The sequence below is a fragment of the Caretta caretta genome, chromosome 9 (assembly GCF_965140235.1).
Source record: "Caretta caretta isolate rCarCar2 chromosome 9, rCarCar1.hap1, whole genome shotgun sequence".
In the NCBI taxonomy this organism is placed as follows: domain Eukaryota; kingdom Metazoa; phylum Chordata; order Testudines; family Cheloniidae; genus Caretta; species Caretta caretta.
The window spans coordinates 91929090-91947487 of NC_134214.1; the positions used below are offsets into that span (position 1 = coordinate 91929090).

At 48.8% G+C, this 18398-nt stretch overlaps 1 protein-coding gene across 1 annotated transcript in view; it reads right to left on the reverse strand.

Moving 5' to 3' along the window:
- GPR50 (G protein-coupled receptor 50) overlaps nt 1–695 on the reverse strand; it is a 74683-nt gene extending 73988 nt beyond the window's left edge. The window contains exon 1 of the mRNA XM_048865081.2: nt 465–695. Within this exon, the coding sequence (XP_048721038.2) occupies nt 465–639 (175 nt within the window). The 5' untranslated portion in view covers nt 640–695. The remainder of the gene's footprint in view (nt 1–464) is intronic.
- Between the last annotated feature and the right edge of the window lie 17703 nt (nt 696–18398).

Sequence of the window (18398 nt, forward strand, 5' to 3'; positions counted from 1 at the left end):
AACTCCCATCCGCTGCAAAGCGGAGCAGCCTCGGGCTTGGGGTGAGACGATTTCTCTTGCCCTTGGGATTCTCCTGCTGCCTCGGGGACGCAGGGTGGATCTGAAACACGGGCAGCTCCCTGCGGCCAAGCGCCCCCCTGGCTGAGTCCCGGCTCCGTCCGTGCAGGGGCGCAGAGCACACCCCGGGGCTCGGCGCGGCGCAAGAGTTCGCAAAGTTCCAGCGCGCGTCTCCCGGGCTCCCCGCAGCTCCAGACTGGGAGCCGCCAGGCCCCCCGGCAGATGGCCCAGGGGTTCCGGGAGTTTGCTCCCCACACGTAGCCGGGGGAGAGGGGTCCGAGTGCCTCCTCCTGGGGCCCCGGGACTGGAGGGGCAGCCCCGCGCGGAGGTCGGAGCAGCCCCAGTCCCAGGCTGGCCTGGCACCTGAAGGCGCAGCGCCGTGCGCCCCAGCGCCCCGCGGAACTCACCGGCGTTGCGGAGCTTCTTGTTCCTCAGCACGGACAGGATCACCAGCGCGTTGCCCACGAGGTCCCCGACGATGGTGAAGATGATCACCGCGGCCAAGGCGGTGGTGGCCCCGGCGGACGGGCGAGCCCCCGGGCTGCAGTCCCGGCAGCTCCCGTTCCCGTCCGGCAGCTCCATGCGCAGCGCTCCCAGGGGTGCCCCTCCAGCCCCCAAATTCAGGCTCCTCCCCGGGGAGCAGCGCCGCCTCTGACACCGCCGGATCCTCTCTGGCTGCCAGTCCCACCCCATCAGCCAGGAGCCATCACTCCCCCCCCGGCCCGTTCCCTCCCCTGCCAGCTCCCGCTCCGGACAAAGACGCTGGCGGCAGAGCGCTCAGCCAAATAAGAGGTCCCCCCACCTCTCCAGGGCGCCCCCCGCCTCGCCTCGCCTCGGGCACCTGCCCCCCTCCGGCCCCCCCCCGGCCCCACGCCGCCCGGGGCGCTCGCACACACCCACCTCCGTCAAGCCAAGCCCGGCCTGTCTCCTGCGCGGCCCCGCCACTCGGGGACACCCCCCCCGCGCGGTGTCCGCCCCCCTCGGGGAGTCGCCGCTCTCCCCGTGCGCAACGGCGGGGCTGCCCGGGACAGGGGAGCGCCGGTGCCACGCCCCCGTGCGCCTCCTCAGGGAGTGGTGCGCTCCCAGCGGTGCGCGCCGGCCACGGGCTCCCAGCCCGGCCCCGAGCAGCGGCTGCCCCGGGGCCCTTCCCTGCCTGGGAAGGTGGCTGACCCGGCTGGCCCCAGTCGGATACAGAGCGCCCCGGTTCTCCGCCGCCTTCCCCGCTTCCTGTTACTGATCCCAGCTGGGGAAAGGGGGGGGACAGAAGAGCACCCATCTGCCTGGGACCACTGTTCCCTCTAAGCTGGGGGCGTGCACACAAATCCCAAACCCGCTGCACACGCAAAACACGGCAGGCACAAAAATCTGCACATCAGCACAACAATTTGCACAGAAGACATTTTTTGCACAGACGGACTGTCAAAAATTAGAGGGTACATTGCCTGGACCGACCACAGGGGTAGGGACAGGTGGGCCCAGCCACCCGGCAAAGAGCAGGTCCAAGCCGGAGAGACCTCCACCGTGGGCCAGCGCTCCCAGGGCTGACTGACTCCTCCGTGCGGGGGAAGAGCTGGACTTTGTAACCCCAGCAACCTTTGGGATCGGCCTGGACACAGCGAGGGCTCGGCTGTGTGTTCCCAGGCCTGGGGAGAAAGAACTAGCAGAGTCAGCCCCGGAGATGAATTTGCAGCAAACCAGAGAAGTGAATGCAGCTCCCAGCTGAGAGCATCTCAGGTTCCAAGCACTGTCCAACAGTTTAACATGGAGATCTCCAAACGGTGCCCCGCCAAACTATTCCCGGTCACCTACCCCTGGCTTTTCTCCTTGCTTCCAACTGAGCATTCTCATGAAAAGGCAGCGGGAAATATTTCTTTTCCAGCCAGGGACTGAGTCACAGGCGCGCTCAGTTGTGCTAAGGCTTGGCTCTAGGGCGACCTTAACATGAACCTAACTGAATATGAAACCAGTTATCACTGCTGGAGAGTGGCCCATAGGGACGTTATGGGCTTGTGAACAGATGGGGAGATAACCCTGAATGGGAGGGGAGGCAGCCAAGAGACGTGGTCTGCAAGGAAGTTGGAGGTCTCTGGTGTAGGACACGGGGCTGGAAGACAGAGACAACTCCGTTATTCTGTGGGAATCTCAGCTGGGAAAAAAAAAAGTTTTGCCAGTCGCAGGGCGTGGGAAAGCTGTCAGATGGCGCCACCACGCGGTCTCCTTTCGCAAGCGCAGTTCCATAAGGGCATCCTCTCGAGGACTCCATGAAAGGGCATTTTCACTCTCTCTCAACTTTTTAATGCTGGTTTCAGACCTGCCTTGTGCCGTCTTGTGTTAGGCCCCGATCCTGCAATGAGCTGCACGTGGGCAGACCCTTGTGCTCGCAGGGAGCTCCCCTGAAGTCAGCAGCAGCTCATTGTAGGACTGAGGCCTTACAGGTGTTTACTTTGTCTTCCTAATACAAGGCCATGTAAAAGTACACAGAATAAACTACAACCACCAATGAAGAACCTCTCAAACCCCTTCTTTTTTTTTTTAAGTTATAACCCATGTTTAAAGGAAATCATGGGTGATTTTTCAAAATCGCAGGTTCCTACAATCTTGTACCAAACACACTGGACATGGCTTACTTAAATTAACAGTGTATTTAACAAAAGAAGGTAAAATGTGCTCATTCCACCAAGGTTCCCCATTTCACCACCCAGACTATGTGTTTGATTCACCAAGATGGAAAAGATTGTATCTCAGTGATTGCGAGGTGGGGGGGGGGGAGACGACACACAACACTTGACTGTGCAGACGTTTGGGGGGTGAGATTTTAAAACAGAGAGTAGTTTTGACCCATCTGAGTGCATGTTTTTGTTTGCTGTACAGCCTGTAGCATGCAGCATTTGTACCTGAAAGGTCAGTAGAAGGAATTCCCCCACACGTATCCAGGCGCTCACTCAGAGTAACTGAGGCCTTTATTGGAATCTCCTGCTTGTTGCTGTAGCAGGGGTACGGCAGCACTGCTGGTTCCAGATGTTGAGGACGCTTTATCACACATCAGCTACCATTATCTTTAGCACAGTCTTGGGTAACTCAGCAGGTCCAGATGTCTTATAGGAAGGCTGGCAGCCAGTTTATACTGGTGCTCCAAGTGGCTACAATTAGTTCAGTGGCATTCCCCCAAAATCCACAGTGCAAACAAAGCCCCCGTCTAATTTACTCACCTGCTTGTTCTCTCGCCAGGGACTGGGCGAGGTAAGCTGTCAGCTAGCTTCTCTCTTTAGCCCTGTCTGTATCAGGAGATTCAGGCCCAGGGCTAGATTAAGGCATAGGCTCTAGCTATAGACATGTGCCTAGGGCCCCAGTTCCTGGAGTCCTCTGATGTCATCTGTCTCTCAGTTTTCACTTTTAAAAATAGATCTCCAGGCTTTCTGGTTGCGGAGAGAACCTCAAAAAGGTGACCTGATGCAGTGATGTCTGCCTGAGACTGCAGAGGGGCTGAAACAATTGCTCTGAGAAGGGTGAACTGTCCCATTCATCTCAATGGACTGCTAACTCTGAATCCTGTTTCTTTGGGTGCACCCCACCACAGCACTTATCACAGCTTTGCGGGGATGGTGTCAGAAGGAGCCCGCCTGCCAATAAAGGCAAGTGAGGACTGAGTCTTCCCTCCTGTGGGACGGACCCCATCCTGCCTGAAGATAGGAGATGATGGCATGGGGATGGATCTTACTCGCCCCCAGTAGGAATGGGGATGAGGCCCCCACCAGTCCTGCAAATAGTTCTTGTCCAGGCAGTCTCCACTACCGCTTCAAATCCCCCAGGAAGTGTCAAGTCATAGTGCACGACCACGGCATGGAGTAGTGACCATCATGTGGGAATACAGCCAACAAGGGCTCTCATTTGGGAGTGTGCCTAGGTCCCAGATTACCTTAATCCAGTCCTGCTCTAGCTCCCTATTTTTAAACCCTTTAAAACAGTTTTTGGATCTATTTTAAATCTTATATAATTAAATAATTCGTGAATTTATAGGAATTCAGACTTCCCCTGGGTTTAGTCCTCAGTAAGATGAAGCATGTCGGAAGAAATGTGGTTTAAGAATGATGATGGTGGTGGTGGTTGATTAGCATTCAATTCTTAAAGAAACACGGGAGGTGGGAGGGAGCGAAAGACACTTCATTGAACAGGAGAGAGAAGAGCCTGGACTCTTTCCAAACAATACTACCTTGTTCTTTCACCCATACGTCTCAAAGCACTTTACAAAGGAGGCCAGTATGATTACCCCAGTTTACAGGCAGCGAAAATGAAGCAGAGGGAGACAATGACTTGCCCAAGGTCACTCAGCTAGGTGAGTTGGGGCTTGAACCAGGCTGCCTGAATGCCAGTCTGTAGCTTAGCCATTAGGCCACATCACCTGGGGAATAGCTATTATTTTTAACCTATTTTACATGTGAGGTATGAAGAACTGGCACCATCAACAAGGCGGGGGGAGGGGAGAGAGACTTATTCTACATGCTGTTGGGGAAGATGTGTACACAAGCCCCACCTTACTTTCTATGCTGGGTTTCTTTCTACAACACAAGTACAACTAAATGCACCTCCTCCCAAAAGGTACAGCCCCTGCTAGCACTGATCACTGCTTAGAGAGGCAGATATGAGGGACAGATGGGCAGAAAGCCAGCCAGCTTTTGCACAGTATAAAACCTTGAATATGGGGTAATCTGCTCAGAGTGCAAATCTGCAACTTCCATTGAGATCCTGATTTCCACTGGGTTAGCGTGCAAGTGGCCTGCGATATACAGTAGATCAGACTAGATGATCTGGGGTTTCTTCTGGCCTTAAACTCTATGACTCAGAGAAAAGACACATTCAGGTCTATTTAAACTCATTTATACACATACCAAGCACATGAAAGTGCTTGGAGTCTCTGCTGCCTCGGACAGTCATTTACACCTGTGCAAGCCCTGCTCCCACAGCTTCAACCCAGCTGGAAAGTCAATTTGATTGGCTGTCTGGGAATTCTCCCTGGGTAGGGGGATTCCCTGGATGGCAGAAGGCGAGCAGAGAGGCTCTACCCCACCCTGCCTCCTGAGCAGCTCAGCCCTCCAACTATTCCTGCTTGCTGGATTGGGCCCTTGGGGCTTGGGCATGTGGGCCTCAAGTAGAGCTGCCCAGGTCCCAGCCAACCCAAGGCATCAAGATGAAATGCAGACCGACACTTTTGCCCACCCCCGCTGAGCTGCACCAAGCACAGCCTGGACTAAGCTCAGAAACTGGGCCTTGAGTGCTGAGGGCATGCAACTCAGCACCAGACTGGAAAGGTGGCATTTTACACCCATATTGCACACAAGCTTGTAACCACACAAGCTGCAAGACAGGAGAGAGTCAGGCCTAAGGTTGCTGCCCCCATTCCCGGGGCTGGTTCAGTGCCTAGTCTTTATTCAGATGAGTGATCCTTTTAAGTCAATGGGATTAGCAGTGTGAGTAAGGCAAGCAAAATCATAGTAGTGAGGCTTTCTGGTCCTTGAAACTGGTCCAAACCTCTGTCTGGAAGCTGCAGCTCCTTTATCCTACCTTGTGTTTAAGCATGTCTTTCAAGTTAATGAACAACTGAACAAAGTAAGACTGCTTCATAATTTAGGTCAGGCCTGTCTAAGTATCGTCAGGGGACGGAAGGAAATGCAAGCAATGTTAGACAGCTTCTGTAATGATCTGCAGTTCATGCAGTCAGGCATGGAGCATGGGCTAGCGTATCAGAGCCTGAGAAGGAAAAAGGATTCTATTCTGTTAGTGAAAGAGAGGAATGTTGGCTAGGGAGCTGGGGGGTGAGAGAAGCTAAGGAAAGATAAAGACATCAGATAAGTTTGCAAGAAGAGCGAGCAGAAAACCAAATATGAAACGAAGCAAGGACAAACATCTTAACTAGGGCTGCAAAAGAGTTGTTTTCCTTAGCTCTGAATTAAGCATTTGGCCTTCTTCTGCCACACGGTCAGATCCTGGATTGATGTGTATGCTCTATTACACTGGGACACTTTGAATTAAGGAATCTGGATAGGACTTGCCTACATGAGGAAATTGACCAGCATAGAAAGGAATAATTGACTGTGGAATAAAGCCACTTTTATTCCCGAATAGCGTGTCCACCCAGGAGAGTTACACCAGCATAACCAGGGAAGAATAATTATGCCACTATAGCTATGCTGGTCAATTTCCCCATGGAGACAAACCCTTAATTAAGATTTTTCCCATGGAACCAGTTTGGCCTAACAATAACAAATGTCAGTTGATTGCTGCTTAATTAGGAGAGTATTAGTTTGAATTCTACTTAACTAGACTGATCTTCACCAGTTCCAAGTAGCAAAGAGAGGTTTGCCCTGGTGTTAGACAGGTGTGAAGTTCTGGTCTGCTAAGTACAGAAGTTGCCACATTAAAAAAAAAAAGAAAGAATAAATGATGATAAAGTGCAGTGAACAGCATTTTTCTTCAGTAGAGTATTTCATATAATTTTCAGACTGTTTTCTCCATGTCTTCACTGGACTAGTTAAGACAACCCGGCTATACCAGGAAACAAAGGTGAAAAGAATTAAAGAGGGAGGTTTCAATCAGTCCATTTAACATATGCTTTAGTGCAGAGGGAGAGTCACCATGGATTTTAATTTAGGTCACAGAATTTAGCCTTTCCAGTTATAGAAAACCAACATGGGAAACATGCGGATATGCAGAGCTGTGCTGTGAATCAGTATGGACTGATATAGGCTTAATCCTAAGGTAGCTTCGCGTAAACTTTCCATTTCCCTCACTCATCATCTTAGGGCTAAGGCGGGAGCTGCTCTAAATTATGCCAGCTGTGGGAACAACCTGCTCTGGGTTGTTACTCTGATCCTGGATTGCCAGAATACAATGTACTCCAGCCACACCCTTGCCTGCCTTGTGATGCCCCACTATGCCGAGAGGGGATGCTTGCAGGTATGGCATAGACTCTGTGCTTTGGAACCACCCTAAGACAGCTCCAGGGAGGATGCTCTAAATTCAAGCTTCCCTGAGACAGCTCTAATTTAGTCAACAGGGTATTTTGGCCCCCAGAGCAGCCAGGAACCCCAAGGACGCAAAGGTAGTTGACAGTCTCCTCTGCCTCCAGGACCATACACATGACCATGACAGCATCTAAGCTAGGATCAGAATTCAGGGGCTCCTGCATACTTAGACCAGGATGAGACAACGTCTCTCAGAAGTATAATTTAAGCAACAAGCCAGCTTGACTCCTGGAAGGGTAAATCAGTCCGATCTGAACTGTTAAAATTCTTGGCAAGAATTAACAGAAGAGTATATTAAAGGAGAAAACAATTAATATAATTCATTTAAACATCCAGACAGCTCTTGGAACAGTCCTTCAGAAAAGGCTGCTTAGGAAACTTGTGTTAAAAAAAGGGTGAAAAAGAGACTGTTGCCACATAAGGGGAGCAATGAGAGATTTCTAGCATAGCCACTAGCATGCAGCCAGTGGAGTTTTAACCACAGCGGCCACAATTTTCAACAGTGACTAGTGATTTTTGGGTTCTTGACTCAAGATGCCTTAAAGGGGCCTGATTTTCAGAGAGGGGTTTCTTTCTGAAAGATCAGAACCCTTTATAGGGTGTCAAGTTGTGCTCCTAAGAACAGAGGCCCTCAAAAAAATCACTTTTGAGAACTTGGTCTGAGAGCAGGTCTAAACAACATGGGAGTTCAAACGCCTGAGGATTGTCCATCCCTGAGTTTCCGGGAAGCGCAGAATTGTTTAGTCACATCATTACAGGACATAAAACTTAGCCGTAATTGCTGACAATTACTGTTCTGAGAGCTGCTTCTTTTTAGCCTGGTGGATAAATTGAAGTCTAGTGTCAATTGGAGATCTAACATTAGGGACTTTACCAGGAGCGAAGCAGAGGACAGCCAAGCTCTATCCATGCTGGATTTAAGGTCTGGGAAAGATGCTGCTGGAATTGTGCAGTTTGCACTGATGTCTAGACTGCGCAGGTCAGAAGCAAGTGAATCCTTTCCCTGCTGCTGTGTAGTACATATCCATCTCAGCAACATTGTGTCACTGGCTGGCTAGGTTGAAAGTGTCCCCGTTTCCTGTCCATACCCAGCACATCACTTAGCTCAGCAAGGGTTAAACTAGGTACACTGTAACAACTGAAACCCCTCATAATTGAAAAATAGCTGAGGTGTTAATCCGCTGTCTCGCTACCAAGAGTCCTCCTTAAATAGATTATTTTGTCTTTAGAGACAGCTTTAATACTGCTTAATGAATCACTTAGAAATGATGGATTTTTTTTCTGCACAGAGACAAGCTGATTACATTGACTCAGTCAAGGTAGGCAAGACAATTAATTTTTGTCAAATATACAAAGATAACGATTGCTCTCCACAAACACCACCATAGTTAATTCATCAGATTTCAGGCCAATTTATCTTTTCCCTGTAGCCAAGCCAGTTCAGTGAAAATGACATATCTATTTCCTTTAGTCTAATCTGGGGAGCTATTGGTGCTTGCCAAAATAATTAACACTCACTTAAAGGCGAGAGGAGCAGGTATTTCCGCACCTGATAATTGTGGGGGGGGGGGGAGGGAGAGAAATCACAGTCCAAATTGGAGTGTAATAAAAGCTTTCATTGGGGTGATTGATTTCAGAGGCAGGGCAGTCAGCCCATGAGACGATTCATAAACTGGAGCATCAGGGGAGATCCCCCCACCCCCATCTCCTGTTCTAAAACGAGCTTCTTGGTTACAGCTGAGGTCCTGCTCAGAGCGCTATGGCACGGTCATTAATACACTGGAGAATGGGCCCGAGCAAGAAACCTGTAGCTGGATTCGCTGCTCATCAGATACTAATAACTCCCACTGAATTGCAGCAGGGCTCCCGCTACGTTAAGGTGTGATAAGAGTTAGTCCCATCCTGCAACCGCATGCTCAGGTCCCTGGATCTGAACACGGTCATAGTTTGGGTCTGAACTGCTCAAAGCCATTGCTCCATAAAGCGCCTAATCAAAATCTTGGATTCAGACACAATATGTAGGTGTTCAAGTAAATAGAATTCCAGATCTCCCATTGCAATGGGGTTGCTAGGTACCAATGTGGCAAATTTCATTTCTGGTGAGCACAGGAGGGAAACAAATTTGAGACAGGAAGGAATGTTGGGGCTTATGCAAGAAGTAATTTCCTTCTAAAAAGGAGAAATCAGTGGACACAGAAACAGAGTTCATAGATCATTGTAATCTACTTTATTTACAACATGTACAACCTGAAGCATATAATTTTGAATGGGGAGGGAAATGGGATCCCATGTATTCCCACAGTTATGCCTGAGCTAGGTGGATTTGCAATGGTTTTAACCCTCTGAGGGGACAGTCCTTCTCACTTTGTCCAAAAATGCTTTTCCTGAGCTTTGAGGCTTTAGGGCTTCTGCCACTACAGCTGTGTCTAAAGCAGGTGTAAAGTCTCTATAGGACAACCAGCAGGTACGAGTACACAGATCAATGTGGTTAGTTCTTATGCCTTAGCCAAAACATGCTAAATTCCCGTTACCAATCTATTAGTGATCTTGTAGGAGGGACTAGCCCCTCAAGAGTTATGGTTGAGGCTAGCTTCTCATGTTAGGAATCAGATTTCAGAGTAGCAGCCGTGTTAGTCTGTATTCGCAAAAAGAAAAGGAGTACTTGTGGCACCTTAGAGACCAACCAGTTTATTTGAGCATAAGCTTTCGTGAGCTACAGCTCACTTCATCGGATGCATAAAGTGGAAAGTACAGTGAGGAGATTTTATATATACACAGACCATGAAAAAATATACATTGTAAAGAGAGTGATCACTTTAGATGAGCTATTACCAGCATGCTGCTTCATTCCCTTTCTCCTCCCACTGCATTTCCCAGGGAAGGAGGCATTTGAAAACAACGCATGCACACGCACTGGGGACACGGTTGAGTTCACAAACACAGGATCTGAATGGGGCTAACTCCTAGTCTAACGAGCTGCTTGGCACTGGAATTTCTGCTCAGCCTATAAACAGCCCCTTCCTGGCAGGATTGTTAGCAGCGCTCCCACGACGGCACTGCCATTGAGAAAAGCGGAGTTAGCTGGGACACACGCTGCACCGTCAGTGCCTTCCAAGCGGCTGGCGGCAAGAAAAGCCTCATCACGCAGCAAATTGTCTGCTCCCAAAACAAGATGCCCCCTGATCTGTGGGGAATTTGTTTTCTCTCGGAGGCTCTCTAGTCACTGAATCGCGACTTTACATGGAAGGATGAGCGAGTGCTTCTCGGGGCTGGCAGATGAGTGTAAATCTAAACAAGGGGATTCGGGGATGAAGATGGCCATCACATCTCTGTAGGACTGCAGCTGACTCGTAGCCTGGGGAATGCCAAGTCACAACACGGACGGGCAGGGCAATACAACAAGCCCCTCTTCCACATCCGTAGCCATTCATGCCCTGTTCTGGCACGCTGGGTACTTAATAGTATTGCCCCTGAGCAAACCGTGGTGGAACAGTTAGGCCTCCCTATGGCGGAGCTACAAGGCAGGGGGGAGGGGAGAAAAGGGGCAACTGCACCCAGGCAGCTTTGGGTATATGTGGTGCCTTTTCAAGCCTGTTATGCAGTTGCCAAGAGGAGGTGTACAACATGGTCCTGGAGAGTGAGCCCATCCCACGCTCACCCCGCAACGGCGGTTCCTGTCCCATGGGATCTTGCCCAACTCCCCACTCTGCGTGTGGCGACCTGGCACACAGGGTCATGTGGCCCTGCAGTGAGCCATGTTGCAATGCCACTCACTCAAACTTGGCCCAGCTGCCCTGTTGCCAGGTTGCAACACTCTGAATGGGGGAGGTGGTCCCAGCCTAGCAGGACAGGAGCCTCTGCTGCCGGGTGAGTGCAGGGCAGGCTCACTCTCCAGCCCACCATTGCCTCCACCAGTTGCAAATCTCCCTTTCCCCAAGACCCTGCAGCAGTCTCTGTACTGTAGCTTTGCACAGGAGCTTCCCTGGACTTCAGGGATAGAACAGGGAGGGTGGGACTCTCTCCTGATGACACCATGTCACAAGGGAGCTAAGAACCCAGAGCCAGCACAGAGGCCAAAGGGCTCACGTGGATGGTGCAGGACTTCCTGTGGAAATGTGGGGGGGGGGGAGGGAGGAAGGAATCTGTCCATGGCCTCTGAGGACTGAACTGCTACCCCATTCCACGAGTGGAAAATTCCTCCTTTTTCCTCGCTATGGAAAAGTGGGGGAGGGGGGACTCCAGAAGAGGGTGTTCACAAAGGTCTCCCTTGGGTGCTTTCATGGGAGGTGCAAAAAAGTCCATCTTTGCCAGGTGCCTGTGAGATAAACACCCTGTTGGAGACATGCGGGCCACCATAGTATTGAATAGCCACAGTTCTGGGGCAAGACAGCCCTAGTATTTTGGGCCATCAGCAAGTACTCTCAAGGGCCAACATCCCCATATATGTAGCAATTCCTAGGCATCACCGTGGGACTTTGCTGCTGCTGTTTTATCTACATGTATTAGTATTTGCCTTGATCAAACTGCAAGAGGCGATTCCCCACCACCACCACCACCCAAAATTAAACTCCTCAGAATAGTGAGTAACCCACACAGACCAACACACAAAGCATTTTACGAGGCCACAGCAGAGCAACCCGTCTCGTTTTCACACACCACCACGGTTACAGCCCTGGCTGAGCTCCCCAGATCCCAGTCTGCTGTATTGGGCCCAAAATGGCATGGTAATGGGGTCTCACTTGCCTCTCTCGAGTGCCCCCTGTCCAAGTGTATGTGCTCACACACACTCTCTCTGTTTGTGGTGGGTCTTCAGTGACTCAGCCCTTCGGCCTAGTCACACAGTCTGTATGTGAAATAAAAAGACCTTCCAGGGAAACAGTCTGACAGGAACCTCTCTCAGTACCCCTCAGTTGGCCTTTCTTTCCCTGTAGCCCTCCCTGGGCTCAGCCCTTTAATTAGTCCAGCAGTCTTTAAAACAGCCTCAGCCCTGGCATTGAGCCATAATCCAAGGCTCCCGCCCTAGAGGCAATGTCATCACCCTCTCAGGCCCCAGCTCTCCTTCTGGGCCACTAAAAGAGTTCTGTTCCCTTTCTGGGGTGCATAAAGCCCAGGCCATTTTTCCAGTAGCTGGTGAGGGGGACCCAGGCCCTCTACTCCAGGTCCCAGCATAGAGACCCTAAAGATAGCAGCCATCTGCCATGTCCCTTTAATCAAGATGCAATGCTGCTATGATTCCCTGCAGCACAAACACATTCTTCATCCTTACCTCGGGGCCTTGTCTGGTTGAGTGAGAGCCACCAGCCCAGAGCTCCTTCTCATTCCCACTGGTCTCTGCAGCCCTGCTCTGTTCAAGAGCCTGTAGCTCAGCCACCCACACACCTCCAGCTCCTGCAAGGAACTGATCTCACACTAGCCTTCAGCTTGTCTTAGAATAGCCTGCTGGGCCCTGATTGGCTGCTCTCTGCAGCCCCTTTCTGATTGGCTGTGCCACTCTAGGCAGCTTGGAGGACCCTCTCCACTGCCCATTTCTGGGGCAAGGTGTGAGAGGGCCGTTAAGCCTCCAGCAGGGGGACTCAAGGCCTGGTCCACCTGCCAAAGGCATTCAGAAAACATAATAGAGTTTGCAAATCGATCTAGACATATTCAGCCCATCACAGGCACACTGTGGAGATTTCCATAGCTGTTTAGGTGGTGTTTATTTCACTGAGAATACATAGTTCCTTGCAGTTCTTCCAACTGCCCCAGTCAGAACAAATTGGCTCCAATCTCAATAGCCATTTCTACATGACCCCAATCCATTCACGGAAATGAAAGGGTTAATTAGTTTGTTCGTTTTTAACCTGGCCTGTTGCTGACTTCCCTTGCCCAGTGTCAGGGCAGGTCCACTTGTCTCCACAGTCTGGAATTAGAAAGTGACAGAGAGCTCATCTAAAAACATGTGTTCTGTTCTTGCATGGCAAGACCAACCAACCCACAGTCAGGGAGAGGATGGCTAGGTTTGATTTGTACCCCTCATTAAACATTGTGAAGGGCAAAATAGGTCTCACCTGGCCCTGGACGAGAGGGGAGGTCAGGGTGTGGCGGTGTCTCATCTATTTGGATTGAGTGCCGGGACTGTCTCTCACTAGGTGTTTCACAGGACCAAGCGCAGTGGAGCCTCCCAACTGAGGGAGGGCCACTAGTTGCTACTGTAAGACAAATCATTTTAAAAATTGCACATTGAGATGAATGGCCCGGCACTGATGCCCTCAAAGAGATATCAGCAAGAAACAAGCAAAACCCACTGAATGCTTTCATGCCCAGAGGAGCAGTACCATCAGACCAACCAGAGTCCTCATGTCTTGCCACTTCCCCTTTTCTATTTCCAGAGCATCAGCCTCATGTTGGGCATTCAGTGATTGCCCAGAGAACAAGTTACCAGAGGTGACTAGACACCAGCCAGTTCATTCAACTCAACATATTAATGCAGAAATCTGAAAGAAAACAACCCACTTTGTGTTTCTCATACTTTGAATATTAAATGACTGTAAACGTTGCCTAAGGAAGAAACATCAAACCACTTCCTTTGCTCAGATGCTCAGAGAGGTATATGATTTTAAAAGAACGACTTTGATGCTGACTTACTGCCTCCAATCATGGATTTTTTTCATCTCAAACTTGGGCAAACAACATGAATGAGATCTGAATTAGGCATATTAAAAACAAATACACAGGATGACCTAGATTTACTTCACATCTTAAAAAGGAAGCGACGGCAGCTCTACTCCGAAGGTTACAAACTGACACTTGGGAATCTCAGCTCTTGACACATCTAGGGCAAAGTTGATTGCGATCAAATTTTCCTTTCCAAAAAAGCTTTTACTAATTGAAGGATTTGTAAGATGATGACTGAATTATGCATATTATTTCTATGGGCTCATCTCAAAAAAAGACTCAACACTTTTGGTACATGGAGAGAGAGGGCCAAATTTCCTCCTGACATAACTCCACTGACTTCATAGCCACTGTATTCACCCCTCCCTGGTGGCCAGATAAGCGGTGGAATAGCTAGCGATATTAATTAAACATAGTGGCTGGTCCATGGTTTGCAACTCAGTCAGCGTGCACGCTGCAAGCTGTACATACAAATAGCACTATGAGCACAGAAGCTATGTAACAAACAAAAATTCAAACAGAATCTGAAACATCAGGCCAAATCCTGATCCCATAAAAGTCAAATGCAAAAATCATCAACTTCAGTGGTTCCAGGGTCTGCTCCACTGTCCTCGTACTTAATTAGTGCCTGATTCTGCTCTCCGAGTAGCCCCATTGAATTCAAGCAGAAGATGGAAACGTATATACAGACAACCAAAGCTATTATACGTATCACCATGCAAGGGAATCCTGTGAAGTTAAAACGCTGGCATCTTAACTCCAGGGCAGAGGGCGTGTATATTTTTTCTGTTGCCCTCTGACAGGGTGTGTCAAGTAGATGATTTTAGAGATCTGATTTTAGTGTGCTCATTTTGGAGCCCAAAATCCTTTTGAGGAGTGAGAAAGTGCATATGTGTTTGTGTGCATGTACATGAACCAGTAACATCAGTAGTGTCCTGCACTGTGACAATTAAAAATAAGTGAAACTGTAAATCTCTTGCCACTGTCATGAAATACTTTTAAAATGGCCTTACAATGAATCCCAAACAAGAGACCCTCCCCTTCCCTGAGTGAGGCTTTAAATCTCTGTACAACTGACAACCCTATTTCTTGTATAGACTATCAATATAAACGAGCCCGGATCACACTGAAGGAAAAAGATACAAATAATCAAGCTGGTGGGTTTTGTTGATGGGTGCTTGGAATCCCAGCTGCAGAGGCACTCCTCACTGAGGAAGTGTTGCCATGTGTCAAGGCCACTGAAATAGCCTGTTTACGTGTAAAAGAGGAGGGGGTGGGGTAAGGCATTTTACCCAACTTCTGTAATCGCTTAACCCAACATGATTGCTGACAACAGAATAAAGTAGCTGTGTGTGCGTGGAAGGTCTTCTGTCCACTTTGAAATGCTTGACACATCTGGTGACTAGTCTGAATCCTAGAAAAGTTTTAAGTGGTTTAATTATTTAGCAAAGAGGAACTTTCCCCTTACATTTCCTAAGAATGGAGGAGTTACTTCAGGCTCTGCTTGTTCAGCAGATGTTAACGGTACAATTCAGAGGCCTACTAAATAAAATAGTTGCTCACATGACAGGCCACCTCCTTGGGGAGGAAGGCCCTCTTTGGCTTAAGGCTCTGCTTTTAACTAGAGCAAAAGAGGAACCTTTCTCAGCTTCATCTGGAGACATCTCCAGAGAATGTGTTGAAAAGCAGAATGTGAATTAAAGGGGCTACACACCAAGTGTAAGAGTGGGATGACTGAGGGTACAGTCAAACGCCTGTCTCTTTAAGACTGAAACCTCCTGGGGACATTTCTCTGTTACAAAAAGAATAGCATTTAGGGCTTGTCTACACTTAAATGCGACAGAGGCATAGATGTGCTGCTGTAGCACTTCAGTGTACACACTACCTATGCCAACAGAAGGGATTCCCCCAATGGTGTAGGTAATCCACCTCTCCGACACAGCCCCTTACACCAGGGGTTAGCTCAGCTTAACTACGTTGTACTTATGCCAACTTAATTTTCTAGTGTAGCCCAGGCCTTAATAGCTTTTCCATTGGGATTTCTACTGTAGCTCCTTAAGCCCCGAAGAATGCTTTCCGCTCCTTCTTTTCTTCAGCTCTACTGTCCACCTCACTCTGTTCCTTGTCCCCTTTGTGGCTGCTGCTGAGCTACTTGCCTTAAAGCCTAGCCCATGGCAATGCAGGAACTATGTTGCCATGCTTGGGGATGGGTGTGACGAGGTTTGCCTGAGGAATGGCTCTAATTCCACTGGGTTTGGGGTGGGGGGTACAGGCCTCAAAATCTGTAGGCTCCTAACTCCTCCCATCAGAGGAGCCTCTGCCTCTTCACAAGCCTCTTCCATGAGGTTTGAAGTTCTAGGACTGAGTCTGGAGCTCATAATTTGGCCCTAATACTCTTAACAGGGTTTGATCCTGAAGTCCAAACTCAGGTAAAACTCTTACTGGAGTCAACAGGAGTTTTGCCTAAGGACTGCAGGATCGGGCCCAAAGCCCCTTTTATTCCACAAGAGTCTCACCTTCTGCAGCTATAAAATCTGTCTTCTGTTCAGGATCTTTAAGCAATTTAGAGGGGGCTCGTAGAATACATTACTACCGTCTAACAGCTTAATTAACCCCCTCCCCCCGGAAGTTTTCCATCTGGATTTTATCTCTGACTGCCACAGCAGCACCAACAGGACTTGCAAGACAAAGATTTACATTCAAGATGTGCTTTATGCCCAAGGAAAGGGTTACTTCTCTTTGTACCATGTGGAAATAGTGGCACAGAGCATGCAAAGTCCAGACACGGCAGCTCACAGTTAGGAGCAGAGCTGGGAATCAGCCAAAAAAAGAAAATTGCCTGGTTGCTCTTTTTGTGAAAACCACCTCCAATTTTGGAGCCTTTTTTCCATAAATTATTTTCAAAAAGCCCCTTTTGCAGCGGTCACACTGTTGTTGCAAAAATGAACCCAATTCCACACATATGCACGCTTGTGCCACCCACAACATCCATGCTTGGTCTCACTGAAGTGTGCACCAGTACATCTATTTGCAGGATTGGGCCACAACAAATAATTTCTTCTGGAAAAAGGACAAATATTTCCAGAGTTGTTTCAGAAGTGAAATTTCCATATTTAAAAACAAACTCCACCACCACAATATAGTCACTCCTTTGTGGGTCAGTGAGAGATTTAGAGTTTCAGGTGGAAACACTGGGGTTTCACATGGTTCTGAGCCAAAACTGGTGGATCCGGTCACATCCAGCCTTCAGAGTTTGCATTTCTTCAAAGTGAAATGTACGGGGTGTAAATTTATGAGGTACAGAATTAAGGGTTTCATATGAATCCCCCGTGAATCAAACCCACCCAGATTTTCACAGCTCTAATTAAATCTGCTTTTTGGGGACTCTCTACCTATGCCTTCTAAAAGCTCAAGATCCTAATCCCTCCCCTTTTTCCTTCTGTCCCTTGGTCTTTCTGATGGTGAAAGTTAAAACATTGCTCAAGACAGCGCTCTATAGGGGGACTCTCCTCCTATTTCTGCTTTCCCCTCCCTCCCCTCTCTTCATTTCCTCACAAAACAAAAATAAAACCACCCATGACTCTAGAATGAGCTCATGACACCCAATAGCTGCAGAACCTTAGGTGGACTCTAACTCACTAGGAAATATTTTGACAGCTCAGCAGCCCAGGGGCTGATTTGTGACTCTTTATTGCAAACTTTACAAGTGCTTGGCAGTAAACATCTTGTTGCAAGCCTGCCCCCCCGGCTCAGACAACACCAAAAGGACAGAGGGATTGCACACGTCTAGTCAGAACATTGATCTCTTAATTATGTAGCCCAGTTCAAGCAACACCACTGCATTTGCATTAATGGAGTCCCACTAGCTAGATTACATTTTATTTTCTTCTTATTATTGGAAATAGCAGCTGGCGACTATTGGAGATGTTTCATCGTATGAAATATATTGCTTTTGCCTGTCAATTATGAGAGGAGAGCTTTACAGCCCTGAGCTCACTAGGAGTGAAAGTGTAATAGGTGTACATGAGACGCGATTATGTTCCCAGTGGCAGACTTGCTTAAAAACCGCTGATGGAAATGGATAGGTCAAGAGAGATAAATGATGACAAGGGTGATAAGCATCATGAATGGCACCATCCTTCTAAAACGAGTACCTCCCACTGTGGCCTTCCTTAACAAAATACAACTCTCTGTAGCAACATTCAAAAGCTTTGTGCGGCACTTAAAGGAATGTGAAATTGTTAACAAAGGGGTTACAGCAAGTTTGCTCTTGAGCCGGGATTCTTTCCCTCCCCTCCCTCTGAACAATAGGACTGAAACGGCTATGATATTATTAATCAGCAGTAACCCACAAAATACTCACACCGGCACTGTAATTTTGGTGCTGCTTTCCTTCGGAAGCTACATATGCTAGAGGGCCACTAGAAACCAGCACCTCATCTGCTCACTGACCAAGAACATATCACCCCAATTTGGTGCTCCCTATGCTGGTGCTGATACACTACGTCCAAATCAAGGTCGCTGTACAGATTTTCCCAGCCCTGCATTATATTGGGCCCAGCCTCTCTCTTCATCATGATGACCTCACACGACAGCGTCACTCGGCTGGAAAAATAAAGCTGGGGAGAGTGAGGGGAAGATTCATAGCCACAGGAGTCCGGACTTTCA